The 13,847-nt window shown below is 31.5% G+C and overlaps 2 protein-coding genes across 2 annotated transcripts in view; both read left to right on the top strand.

Moving 5' to 3' along the window:
• Positions 1-2,020: 2,020 nt before the first annotated feature.
• Positions 2,021-4,333, top strand: LOC105623310 (cyclin-dependent kinase 8-like). Its single transcript, XM_012204707.1, has 3 exons — positions 2,021-2,104; positions 2,263-2,487; positions 3,686-4,333. The coding sequence occupies exons 1-3, from the start codon at positions 2,021-2,023 to the stop codon at positions 4,331-4,333; spliced, it is 957 nt and encodes a 318-aa protein (XP_012060097.1).
• A 9,217-nt stretch (positions 4,334-13,550) lies between these two features.
• LOC105623308 (probable cation-transporting ATPase 13A3) overlaps positions 13,551-13,847 on the top strand; it is a 7,939-nt gene continuing 7,642 nt past the window's right edge. The window contains exon 1 of the mRNA XM_012204706.1: positions 13,551-13,674. Coding sequence (XP_012060096.1) covers positions 13,551-13,674 — 124 coding nt within the window. The remainder of the gene's footprint in view (positions 13,675-13,847) is intronic.

Here is a 13,847-nt window from a genome sequence, read left to right as displayed (position 1 = left end):
CGTTGTATTTTAAGCACATTTTATTGTTGTATTTTTAGACACACTGATTTTTAATCGAAACCGGTATAATCTATATTAAAATTATGTATCAGTCATCTACAGTACAGATATGTAACTATAACATCAAATAATGACGGAATTATTCATAAACGGTTAACAGCGGCGTGGAGGTGCAGCATTGCTGTGCACTGCTCGACATAATCAACTGTATCATCGTTAATATTAGGAATTTCACTTTCGAATAAAAAAATTTATATTCTTAAGACTCTAAAATATCGATTAAAAAAAATTTTCATGATGGAATAATCCCTTAAAAATAATAATTATTTTATTTCTATATATACATTGTTGTAAACGTTTTGACTTACAAAATCTTTCTCAGTGCTAATAAATAATTATCTTTATTTCCTTTCATAAACTATCGAATTACATACAAAATAATCACTTTGATTAACTACATATTATAAATATATTAATAAATACATATTATTAATTACATATTATTAAATATATTATAAAAGATCGATACACCATTCCGTCAACATTTATTCCGAAGTTCTATTACAAAAATTTTTTTATAAGATCTATTATATTAAACGGACAAATGTTAAGATAAACAAAAATTTTATTATTTTACGATGACATTTTTTCGAGCTCTTAGTTCTTCTCAGCCGTATATAAATTCAAATAAAAAAAAAGTATATAGAAATAAAATAATTGTTATTTTTAAGTCAATCATTAATGGTTAATTATAAAGTTGGTTAAGTTATATATATTTATATAATATATTTATATAATATTTTTTTAAAACTAAATTAAGTTAATCGCTTATAAAATTAATTAGTTAAATTAAAAGTTGAATGAAGAAAAATCTAACTCAGTTAAAGTTACGTTGAGATGAAATTAACTTAAGTTAAATAAGAAGTTTATTTTAGGAACATTAATTTTATTAAATCAGATATTAATTTTTCTTAAAATTAGATTACTTTAAATAACAAAACAATTATAATATAGATCATTAGATAAATTTAATATTTTATTTGTTAATTATATAAAATAAAAAGAAACATATAGAAACATATTGAACAATAGAAACATAAAGAATAATAGAAACATAAAGAAACATATTTTTTGTATAATAAAAATTTAATTTTTTGTATTTCTGCATAAGTAATTGTTTTAATTTTGTAAAAGTTTAACTTTGTATTCTTTTTTACGCTGCACTTTACGTTCATTGAAAATTATATATAAACAAAAAGTTTTTATTCTTTCTCTTTATCATTCATTAAACAAAACATTAGATAAAAGTATAACGCAATAACACTGATAGCATTTCCTAAATACAGATCCAACATATCTTTGGACACTTTGGAGAGTCGCGATTATTACACAATTTTTGAGCTTCTTCTAAACTAATCTCTAATATTTAAAATTTTAGAAAATATATTAGCATATTGGCATTTAGAAAGATAAAAAGAATTTTAACTTAATAAAGAAAAAATTAATAAATTAAAGTTTTAAGGTAAATTGAATTAAAAATTATTAAGTCATTTAATTATTTTTAATGTTTTATTTAATTTTTATTTAATTTATTAACTAATCACTACCCATATTTGAAAAAATTAAGTTCTCAGAAAAAAAAAAGATTATTTTTTAACTTGGCAGAAAATTATTGACTAATCAAATAGTATGCTATAAGAGTGCAAATAGTATCGCTGAAAGAATATTTTTTCAACCTTATTAAAAATTATTTTCGTTTTACGACCTTTAAAAGCTATCCTATTTAAGTTGTGATTTTTTTATGAAGTTAGATTAAACGTTTGAATATTGATATGGAGTAATGTTTATTTAATAACTAAATACTAAAAAATAACTATTTAATAACTAAAAAATCACGTTTATTGAATTGTGATCTTATAATCATTCACCTTCTAAATATCTTAACTATTTTATTTGCATTGTCCAATACAAAGTGGAAAAATTTGGATAGCTTCGATTTCTTTATACTGTTTCAGGAATCATGGGGACGATATGGCGGCTTTCCGCAATAATGCTTTTGTTAATAATGCATTCTGCTCTACTCAGTGCTCATCGTGAACACAAGGTTTGTCTCCGTTCGTTAACGTCATCCATTAAACAATCTTTTTCCTTTAGAATTTTGTAAAAGAATAATTTTGAATTAATATTATTTAATCTGATATTTTTTCTTATACATATATTAAATTAAATAATTTACTTACAAAAAATTTAAATTTTTGTTAGGTCCACAATATCGTGCTGTATCCTGATAAGCACAGTTGGTGCAAGACGACGCCTATAAAACAGGTAGTGACATGGCCTCAGTGTTCTTCGCAGGAATTGGACAATAACGTTTGCGTCGGTGCTTGTTTCTCATATATGGTCCCTCACAGTGAACCCTCCGCACCTGGAGATCTCATAAGACCTTATTGCGATTCCTGTCAACCTCTCGATAGTGTTTGGCATACTGTAAGTTTATCAATAAACTACATATAAATTAATAAATTTAGAAATCTCTAAAAAATTTAAACAAGTATTTAACCTTTTAATTTGTAATATATAATTTATTGAGTTTGACTAAAATTTCGTTTTCAGTTTCGGTCAGTTTTGCTAAAAAATCAAAGTTTTAATTTGATTTCGGTTTTGGCCGAAATTAAGAGAAAATGTCAATAACTCGAAACTATACAACAAATTGCAACGCGCCGACGAGCATTCGAAAAACTATATGTTATCATCAGCTGATCCGTGCTGACTGCTGCAAACCACACCGACGTTATCCCTTCCTTCTTTATCCTTTTTTTTCATCAAGTCGCCATATCTAGTGCCTGAAATTCTTTATAATTTAAGGAATAATAAGATATTAATAAAATCTTATTTTTTAAATTGTACATAAATTTCACATATTTTGAAATTTTTCAATGACTCTCTGAAAATCATATGGTGTTCGTCCAATTTCGGTTTCGTTCGAACTCTAATAATTTATTAAGAATTTTTTACATGATCGTTTTTTATTTTAAAAATCTTGGATGTATAAAAATATTGAAAGTGTTTTTTCTTGGAAATAATTAAATGATGTATAAATGATAAAATATTTAAAAAATTACTTTTCTCTAATATTAATAATTCTTATAAAAAGTTCTTATAAAAATAAAAAAAGCACAATTCAATATGACATGAATTCATCAAATATCTTTCCATTTTTGAATCTGCCATTGATTGTACTATTTTGAATTTCTTCAACAATTTGACTTTGAACTTATAATCAGCGACTCAAAAAATATATAAATACAAATGTTAAGAATCTCGCAGAAGAAATGCGTCTTTATAAGGATTATATTATAGTTTCCTTCTTGCAATATGTTACTCATTTTCTTGTAAATTATGTGCGAAGAAAATTATCACGTTGATTAAAAAAATATTTTATCTTCATTATCTTGATATCCTTAATGCACCTGATAAAATTGATCGATAAAGTCATAACAAATTGTATTTTATCATTAATCTTATTTTTAAAAGTGTTTATATTTATTACATTGTTTCATTTCTTTTTATTTCTTATAATTTTTCGAGTTTTACATTCTTACTAAAAAAAAGTTTATTTTCTTAATAAAAGATTTGAATATAATTATTCAAAAATTAACTATTGAAAATTATTCCGTATTCTCAGGTTACATTAGATTGCAAAGACGAACAAAATAATCCAGTGACTATGCAAAAGAAGGTGCAGATTATCACAAACTGTTCCTGCAGTTCCTGCATGGAGACTTCAAAGATCAAGCCGGACTATAACACCTTACTGCAGTCCTTAACAGAGGAGAATTTGGACAAGAATGTGAATGTAGCACACGAGACGCCCGATTTATTGTTGGATCCGAACTTAAATGCCTCGAAGAATACAACAAGAGAATTTAACGGAACGCAAATCAATGAGCGGTTTCATCAACTCGTCAAGAAATTGAAGGAGTCGCAAAAACTGGACGAATCACATAAGGAATTGTTCTCTAAATATGAAGAAGAGGAAAACTTGGAACTCGACTTGGAAAAATTGAAGGAAAAGATTAAGAAGTACACTCAAGAAAATAAGGAAGGCCAGCATGAACATCATCATCAGCATCAGCACGAGCATCAGCATCAAAATCAACAGCAACAACAGCAGCATCTTCATCACGGACCACATCATTCTTTGGTGCTGGACTCGGACGTGAAGGAAAAGATCGACGTGGAACCACATTACTTGCACCCCGCTGTGGCTGGACAAGAGATCAGTTACCACGATAACATTCTGATGGATAAGGAGAAGAAGAAGAACTTCTAGGTTCATCGAAGCGGAATTCGTCATTGCACGAGAATCGCTTTCGTTCGCTCGCAAAATGTAGTAGTCGGTTGAGATTCACAGAAATGCATAGATATACATTTATAAGCGAACGATGGGGATACCTAGTCTACTATCTGATTTTAATTCTACGTATTTATTTACGTAACGATAATTGGATCGTGAGATATTAATTGTTGATATATTTATTAATAATTGTTTTACAAAATTACATATAATAATGATTTTATACATTTTTATGATTATTTTTACAAAAAGGAAGCAATAATCTCCATTATATTTTATATTGTGTAGCTTATCGTAAAAAAAACTTTTAAAAAAGTGACATACAAATTCAAATAAATGTAAACCCGGTATTTTGAAATTAATCCTATCGCTGATACACACGGGAAAGAAAAATCGTAAAAGCGTGCGTGAGAGAATGGAAAGATTGGGATGGGAGAAAATTCTAATATATATTTAATTGTTATTGCGTTAATTAATATTATTTAAATAGCTGCATGACAATCGGGGCGTTTACTCAATTTTAAGCATACGGAGTGACGCTTTAGTGAGATTTTATATCCTGATCGAATAAATAAAATTATATGAACGATGGTCGAGTCTGAATATCAGACTTGATACGACATCGACCTCTAAAACATATATGGATTGTATTATTCTCCTTAAAGAATAAAGACTCTCATGGTCAACATTCACGCCTTCTCAGAGAGCCTTCTAAGATTTATGCGAACATTTCTTCGTTTCCGTGTATGTTTCTCTCTGAGAAATATATGTAAGAATATTGCGCTCATGACGTTATGCTTAGAAATACTATGACATGCTTAGGAATTTTAAATCTTTCCATTTAACACGAATCTTTTCATTCTTTATATTTTCTTACATTTATTTCTCATAATTATCTTGTATTGCATGGGAAAAAATTGCTTTTGCGACGACTTCAACGCCATTCATTCGACCACGCTACAAGTGATGTGTCGAATCCAGTGTGGAATTGTCATAACTCTATATTGATAATAGCGCGATTCGATAATTTTATCGATTTCACGTGACTATTATTCACTACAAGAGGCTTGTTACCTCATTAGTTGATCAGTATATAGTGATTAAATCATACCAACAGGCAACATATAATAAGCGTTTGTTGAATCCATCCTGAAGCTGATACAATTCCACACAGGAAAAAATTTGTATTTGCAACGATTTTAGCGAGACTCGAGCACGCCTCCTTCGCATGCTAAGGCGTGTTCAGATTCCTATTTGGATGCTTCTTAGATGTCCTATCATCCTTGTTTACATTCGATAAATAACAAGAATAATATGACATCCGGAGAGCTCTCAGGTGGGAATTCGAATACGCCCCTATAAATTGTATCTAAACCAGTGTGGAGTTATCACAGTTCCAACAGCGCTACACGGCTTGAACCTTGAAGTCGCAAACGTAAATTTTTGTCCGTGTATAAGAACTCTTGATTTCTATCTTTAACAAAATTAAATTTCATTAATTTCCATTTTATTTTTTTAACTATGCTTTAACTCTTTGAGGAACATTTTCTATATTTATAAACAAATTAGTATTATTTCAAGAAAAACTTTTTATTTACGTTACAGATAAAACTTTTCTTTGTTTCATTAAGTTTTATCAATTAGGTACATATATATATAAATAAGATATATAATAGATAAGAATTAAACATTTTTTACTGAAAGGATCTTGCACACAACATCGGATTTTTTGGTCTCGGTGAAATTGATTGAAATTACAGTAAGTTATAATTCTTGACTTACTGATTAAAAGTTTCTTTAGGCAAAACTTTAAAATATGAACAGATTTTGCTATATTATTTGAAAATTGCTAATATTTGGATTTAATCAGACTGAAAAAAAATAGTATTTTTATCAATAAAACTCATTTTTTAAATATAACTGTATCTTAATATTTTATATTAATATTAATATATTTTATATTAATATTTTATATTAAGATGAATCAATTGACATAAAGAAAACACATAGTTAAAAAAAAGTATATAGTTATGCATACAAGTATGCATATTGCAAATTGCAGAATTTTTTTAAAAAATAATTATGTGTTCTAATTAGAACCAATCGCAAATATATTCTTTAAATTTTGTCATTTATGTGATCATTACAAGTGAACTATTTTCTCAAAGCGCGCGTAATTATCAATATTGGTATCTTCAATCGAGAAAGAATTTTGGCGATACAGTTTTGAAAAATTTGTCTCGACACTATCATGCGGATCTAAATCGTTGACGAATCGGCTGGCGAGCAAATGCCTTATAACGATAAGAGAAGACGACTTTTGGCCGATGGTGGTGGTAGCACATACTGCCTTAGTGTGGTGGAAAGAGAACGATCGGCGGCGTGATGTATTGGCGAAAGAGCACAGTGTCTTTCGATGCGCCGTCGCGCATTGTCGTCAATTTCTCGATCGCGCGAACGCGAGATCGCGATCGAGAAATGCTCGCGTGTCGAAAATCCACTGAAATACTCTTCCGATGAAATGGCGGTGGACTTGTCAAACCCAGCTCGATGTAGATGGAAACTCAACGGTTTTCGCCCCTATTCCTAAAATTCTACATTCAATAATTATCTTTCAAATTGTGGAGTTATTGCCATTTCGAAACATATGTACATGGGCGGAGCATTAGTCGTTCTAATCTGATATATAAAGTGTAACTAGAATCAACTTTTGGATTGTGGTTGGTGGATTAAAAGAAAAAAATATATACCTCTTATAAAAAAAATTCAGTATCTTTTCTATTGTAAGTGTTATAGGATTAGTTAAGCGTGCAACGCAAGAAGACAGTTTACATTTATCTCACGAGGAAGCAGGTTGTCGAGAACCACGAGAAAATAGTAATTTACTAGCTGTTGATCATCGAACGATATCAAGATGGATACAACAGCGAATGGTAAGACTTCTCCAGATCGTTTATCCAAGTGTATTATGAAATTGAAATGTGATTTATGAGACGAGAAAGATTAGCCTCGTCATTCTTGTCAAACTGTTTCGCTATATCGAACGTTCGCTTCGTTTGTCAATATAATATATCGTGTCCAGTTATCGGCCTTATGTTCGGAATCCTTAATACGCTAATATCACATGCGGTTGTCGTTTTAATCATACTAATTTTTATTTACTTGCACTGATAAACTTTTAAATTGTATGTACAATTTCGTGTCGCGCGACCACCAGTATGAATTCCTAAAACACCTGTTTCGTTTGATAGAAAATTTAAATCACATATGAATAATATTAGGATATCTTATATGAATAATATGATGTTATCAAATCTTATATAAATAATATTATAACATTTTATATAAATAATATAATAAACTCACGACTAAAATATGTAGATTAGAGAAATTACATTTTCGGTAAGCAACATGCTAAATTTTACACAATATAGACTTGAAATATTTCTTACTCTTTTGTGCCAATTTTCGATAGACTGTGTGCACTTTGTATATAATTTGTATATAATTTTTTGCGTCAATTTTCAGTTAACTATGTACAGTTTGTGCGTAATTTTCTACGTCAATTTCCAGTGTATATATTTTACATTAAGTAATAATCGTTATATAATAAAATGAGATATGCTAAAAAAAAAATGATTTTAAAAAGAAATATTAAGAGACTTAAGAGAAGAAATTAATATGATAATTCTCTTAGTCGCTATTCATATTAGGGTCATATTTTTGCAAAAAAATGCAAAGATAAAGTAAGGCTTTCAATTCGTTTACCCAAGCACGCGATTTATGAAATCAAAGAAAATCGTGTTAGATAAAACGTATGCAAACGTCCATGCAAATAAATATTGTAAAGTTAATATGTTTATATCTATATATAAAAACTTAAATTAATGATAATATGGCTCAATAAGAATAAAATCACATTGATAAAATATTAAATGTTTTAACAAAATTGGCTTGTAACCCTTTTATTTTACCATTATGATATATGTGGTTGTAATTATATAATATAATACATTTTTAATAAACTTTTGATTTATAAAGTATTTTATGAAGAATTTTATTTGAATAAATATACGTATAATTGATGTAACTGTTATTCAAATAAAATTCTTCATAAAATACCTTATAAATTAAAAGTTTATTGAAAATGTATTATATATATAACAGTGTATTAAAAAAAATTTGATGCCTACGTATATTACTTTTAAAAGATATTGATACAAAGGCATTTTTTAGTAATATGACCTTTCGGTAATTGATATTATTACAATATTATATTATAATTATTGCCTTTGTACTTGTCTCTATTGTCTTTTGCATTTTAAATTATGAAATACATAATTATGAAATACATAAAACTGCATACACTTATCTCCTCACCTATCTTTTTGACGGACGAATTTTTAGAAAATATAGAGAGTTAATAAGTTGTGTAAGCTTCATGCGCAGCAAGCGTATACACATAAATCCTGTCATATTACATAACCAGCAATTCTGTTTTATATTTTAGAGTTGATTATGGCGCGACTAGTCAGAAAATATATCTTTATAAGTGGATAGAAAAGCTTGTAGCTAATTTAAGTATAATTTAAATGCTGCAAGATTGATCTTCACGTAGTATCTTCTTTAATTGAGAGCTAGATATTAGCGATATCATTGCATAGAAAATTTTACTCATATATTTTTAATGGCAAGTATTAAAATAGCAAGCCGTCGCTTATATTTAATTGTATATTTAATTGCATCAAATTAAATCGAGAAAAGAACAACAAATTTAGCTAGTAATATTGTCCTCGACCTTTGCACCGTTTAAAGTCACGATCGCTTAGACAAAAGTAATATTGTTCAATTGCTAACGATATGTCACTCAGTGTTTCGACGTTGACGATCCTTTAATTCTGTTTAACACTTCAATTAAGGAAACACGTCAATCGTTATCTTCATCCAGTTTAATCGTTCAGAGAAATGTCTTTCTGCGTAAAAATGTAACCTTATATTCTCACTTTCTTTATGACTTATTTTGCTCCATAATAAAATCCACTTATTTTTCTCATATTTAATCATCAATTAATCGTGAATTTCGAATTTATTGAGAATGTCAAATGCTACGATAAAGAATGCGAATTATTAGCGGACACAAGCGATTTTAAGTATAGATAAGCAATAAACTACAAAGCTATAATTTATTTATTCATGGCGATTTCGCAACGAACTTAATGAGAATATAAATGTTCAAGCCTTATCTGTTTACTATAAAAAGCTATCCACCTGCAAACAGAAAAACACTTGTGATGCACGTTGAGACATTTTCTAAAGTTCTTTATTTGCAGGATTAGCGATCACAGTTTAAGTTATTAACCAATAAAAACTTATAACTATTATAAAAATTTGACATGAAAATATTTGTAAATATTAAAATATATATAATATATAAAATTAAAAAAATATATAATATTAAAAATAAGTATGAATAATGAAAATTTAAAAAGTAAAGGGATATTAGGAATTAATTAATACTTATAATGAAAGATAGAAATTAATAATTAAGATTAATAACATATCTACATTATATTAATAATTAATATTAATTATATTAATAATTGTATACATATATTAATGATTAATAATTAAGATTATAATAATTAGATATAGATAATAATTATATCGAAAGATAGAAATCTAAACACAAGAATATGTTCAATTAAAAATATTTGTATTGTTAAATATCTTCAAATGGGAGTTACTCCAAAATTTTATAGATATTCAGATATAACTTGTCAAAAAATAAAAGTTTTTAAATGCTCGCAACTGAGAATACGTGTCAGAAATGTGTTAGCTAAAACGAGGTATAGACCACGAGGGTCTAGTCGTTCGATATTTCAACTATGAGACCATGAGATGCGAGGGAACAAGAGGGAAATAGCAGCCAGAAACGACAGGAGGGAATCGGAGTAAAAGACGAAGAGACGAAATTGGATGAATGAAGACAGCCGGTATGATCAGTTAGCAGAGTTTGAAGCGATATATGATGGAAAAGAATGCATACCTGTTACCGGAAGCCAAATAATGACAGAAGAGAAAGTTGAATTAAATCTGATTAAGGAAAGATGATTTAAATCAGAATCATAATTAGCGAGAACGATGACGAGAAAACTCGGTCGCGCCGGCGCTAGCGAAAAAATGAGTCATGGTCGGCATCGACGATGATGTCGACGTTCGTCATCGTTATAAGTTGAGCAGCTAATGGTAGGGGAACTCCAGGTGCGGCTATACAAGAACAAAAGGATATGCATGTTCTTCCGAACTTTCGAAATGTCTTTTATAGACAAAATAAAAATCACGATTCGAATTAAAAATCTTACGAAATAATTTACTGATTTTTAATTATGCCTCTTAATTACTATTTTATTTAAGAAGAATTTATTTACAAATGATTGGTAAAATGTGTTTTTAATCTAGATTCAATTTATTTTTCAAACGGTGCGCTTCATATCGTAGAAAAAGAAAATTGGAAATATATGTTGCATTTTATAAAACATCTAAAAGAATTTGATTTTAAAATATCAAAAGAATATTTTAAGTGATAAAATTTGTGATAAAGTTAATTAAGATACAAGTCTTTAAAATAAACTGTGATCGATACTTGTTAAACACTAACTACTGTTGAGCGTTAAAAATATGAAATGATATTTCGTATGATAATCTGAATAATATATTTATCCTCGTAATATTCCTCGCAATCGGTTTTACGAAAACGAAGTGCACAAGTGCTAGATAAAACTTATCTAATGTTTGTTTTCGTAAACTATGATTGATCACGTTTCTCATCATGCGCGGACTGAAAGCTCAGTCAATAGATATTTAGTTGTCCCTGCTGGAGCATTGAACCCGTTTAACTCGCTTGACAAAGCACCCTTTTTAGATACGTTCCTGTAACCGAGTTTGCCACGACTCAGGGCGCAAGTCTTCCTCTCGGTCGGTCTCCGTGCCAAGCAATATATTCGATTCGCTCACGTTCAGAGGCAGGTCGCAATCCGGAGGAGATAAATCCCCAGCTCTACATTGCACCGTTCAACCGCGTGTTCTTCGGTATTCCACGATGAAGGAAATCTCCTTCTAGTGAAGTTTCGTCGTTTGTTTTATCAACGAGCGACGTCGGCGATCAGCAATCACGAGGAATTGCTGCGCAGCCAACCAGTTAATCAGCCAGCCAGTCTGGCCAGAGTCAGCAATTTCGAAGCTGAACTCCGAAACAACGGCGCCGCGCCGCCATTTTAGTACGAGCACATTTTCGCAAATTGTCTTGCACTTGCACGCAGCTCGCTGTAAGGAAACGTCTTGGAGTTTGAAACGCAGGACGATTTATTTGCGAGGTACAATATCCCGGTGTGCTGACGGCAACACCACGAATGAGCGCCGCACCGAAGAAACACCAGCGCGCAAAGTGATTTCTCGTAGGAGAGTGGCGTTTTCTTTTCCGTTTCTTAATTTGCAAGTGATCAAAACCGGGACATACTATTGCGTATCAACGATACCATATACCAGCACTATGAGTAAAATGCTAGACACAAACTATTGCACTGTATTCTCTGTACTTAGAAGTCCCGAAAAGAATGAAGAGTTTAAGCGAATCATCTGAAAAAATAGTGCAACGAAAGGAAAAATTATCGTTTCTCCGCGAGGACGATCGTATTCGCGAAAAGTGTAAAATCTGGTGTTCTGTGTAGAGAAGTCTTTCTCTTATCTCTCCAGTTGTCACATATACTTCATATTATCGAGAATTGAGATGTTGATATAGTCATAACAGTAATTTATTTATAGATTCGTGATTTCGGGGAATGCGCTAATATTGCGTAACTTCTTCCTCGTATTGATTGGTTTGATCGGAAGAACTTGTTTACTCATCATTAAGTATATTTATACTGTGTGAGTGCGTCTGATAATATTTCTACTGAAAAACAACCAAAACTGTTGCGTTTCTCCAGGGGAAAATCTCAGTAGTGCACGTGTAAAAAATAGTGTGCTGTCACAATCTTTCTGCCGATCGAGACATCCCGACGGCAATCCCGGATACTCCTATAACCCGTAATGTATTTGCGATCGCGCCAACGAGCAGCACAAGGGAGGCACGAGCACATAAGAGAGGCGGCAGAAGCTAGTGTAGCGGCCGCGTGCGGTCGCAGAGATCACGGATCGTCATCTTCGAGAGCTAAAGGTGGAACGCAGAGAAAAGCGAACCGTTACTGCGATCTAGTGCTAGCACCGCAGCCGCAACCGCGGCCGCTACGTGGCGGTTCCGCAGGCAGGGGCACTTCGGATCTGGTGTACTTGAAACGCGGTATGAGCGAGGGTGAACGAGCGGCGATCACGCCACGAATCGGCTGGCGAAAGCTCACCGACCCTGGCGACTGACACGAATCCAGGAAGCTGAGGGCAGGTCCAAAGCGATAGCACCAACTACTGCTATTCGCTCATCAGCATCCTTGTTCTCCTGCCACTCTCTCAACGATTGCCATCGATTTATGGTTCTGGCACAACCACGAGACGATCTTCAAAGTCCATAGAAGAACGTCATCGTCGTCATTGTTGCGTCTCCCGTGCCAGCTCGATGCCGGTCAGATGCCGGATAACACGTCGCTAAGACCTGCTACGAGGACCTTGAAGAGGGATCCCGAAATGGCGGGCAATCGGTGTCGGTAGCAGACGGGGTTAATGTCCCGAAGAGCACAATTGTTCAAACGGCACCACGTCGTACCTAGCAGCTCACCGATCGTCTTCGGCATTCTCTCCCTCTTCCCCTTTGTCTTCGCGTTTCAACATCCCAGCTGAATTTTTAATCATAGCAAGTAATTCTGTCTCACATCGAGCGATCTGAGGTGGCCTCACGGAGCACCCATATACGGACAATAATTCATTAGATACTAAGGCTAGTGTTAAATTACAATACGTAGTAGTGAAGACAAGTAACACAGGGAGTAGGTCAAAAGAAGTCGAACGAAAACATTCTTTAAAAATTTCCAGAAGAAAAATAGAAGAGACGATATTTCTATAAAAGTTAAAAAAAAATAAAGGAAAACAGATATCGCATGGAATGCGAGAGTTTAAAGAGAGTTAAAGAGAGAATTCTGTTGAAAATTTTAATCACGTTTTCCTTCTTAAGTTTCGGTTGAGCTGCATTTTTTCAGTCGCGAGCATGCCGCCCACGCCGAATAAATTAAACTTGAGCTTCACCAGAAATGCTTACAGTGTTTTTGGTAGTCGCAATGCGACCACTGCAAACGAGCATCAGCACGAGCAAAAGACGGAATTGTTGGAGGGTAAGAGAAAAAGAAGAAATATATTTACTCCCAAACATTTATTTTTCGTTTACCGACAAATTCATTTTGTGGTCATTGATAGCGCTCTACATATATATATATATATATATATATATATATATATATATATATATATAAATAACGACGTCTTCTGTTCTATCTTGTCTACTTTA

The sequence above is a fragment of the Atta cephalotes genome (assembly GCF_000143395.1).
Source record: "Atta cephalotes unplaced genomic scaffold scaffold00055, whole genome shotgun sequence".
Taxonomy (NCBI): domain Eukaryota; kingdom Metazoa; phylum Arthropoda; class Insecta; order Hymenoptera; family Formicidae; genus Atta; species Atta cephalotes.
Note: the sequence above shows the minus strand (reverse complement) of the source record. Positions and strands in the feature narration are given on the sequence as shown.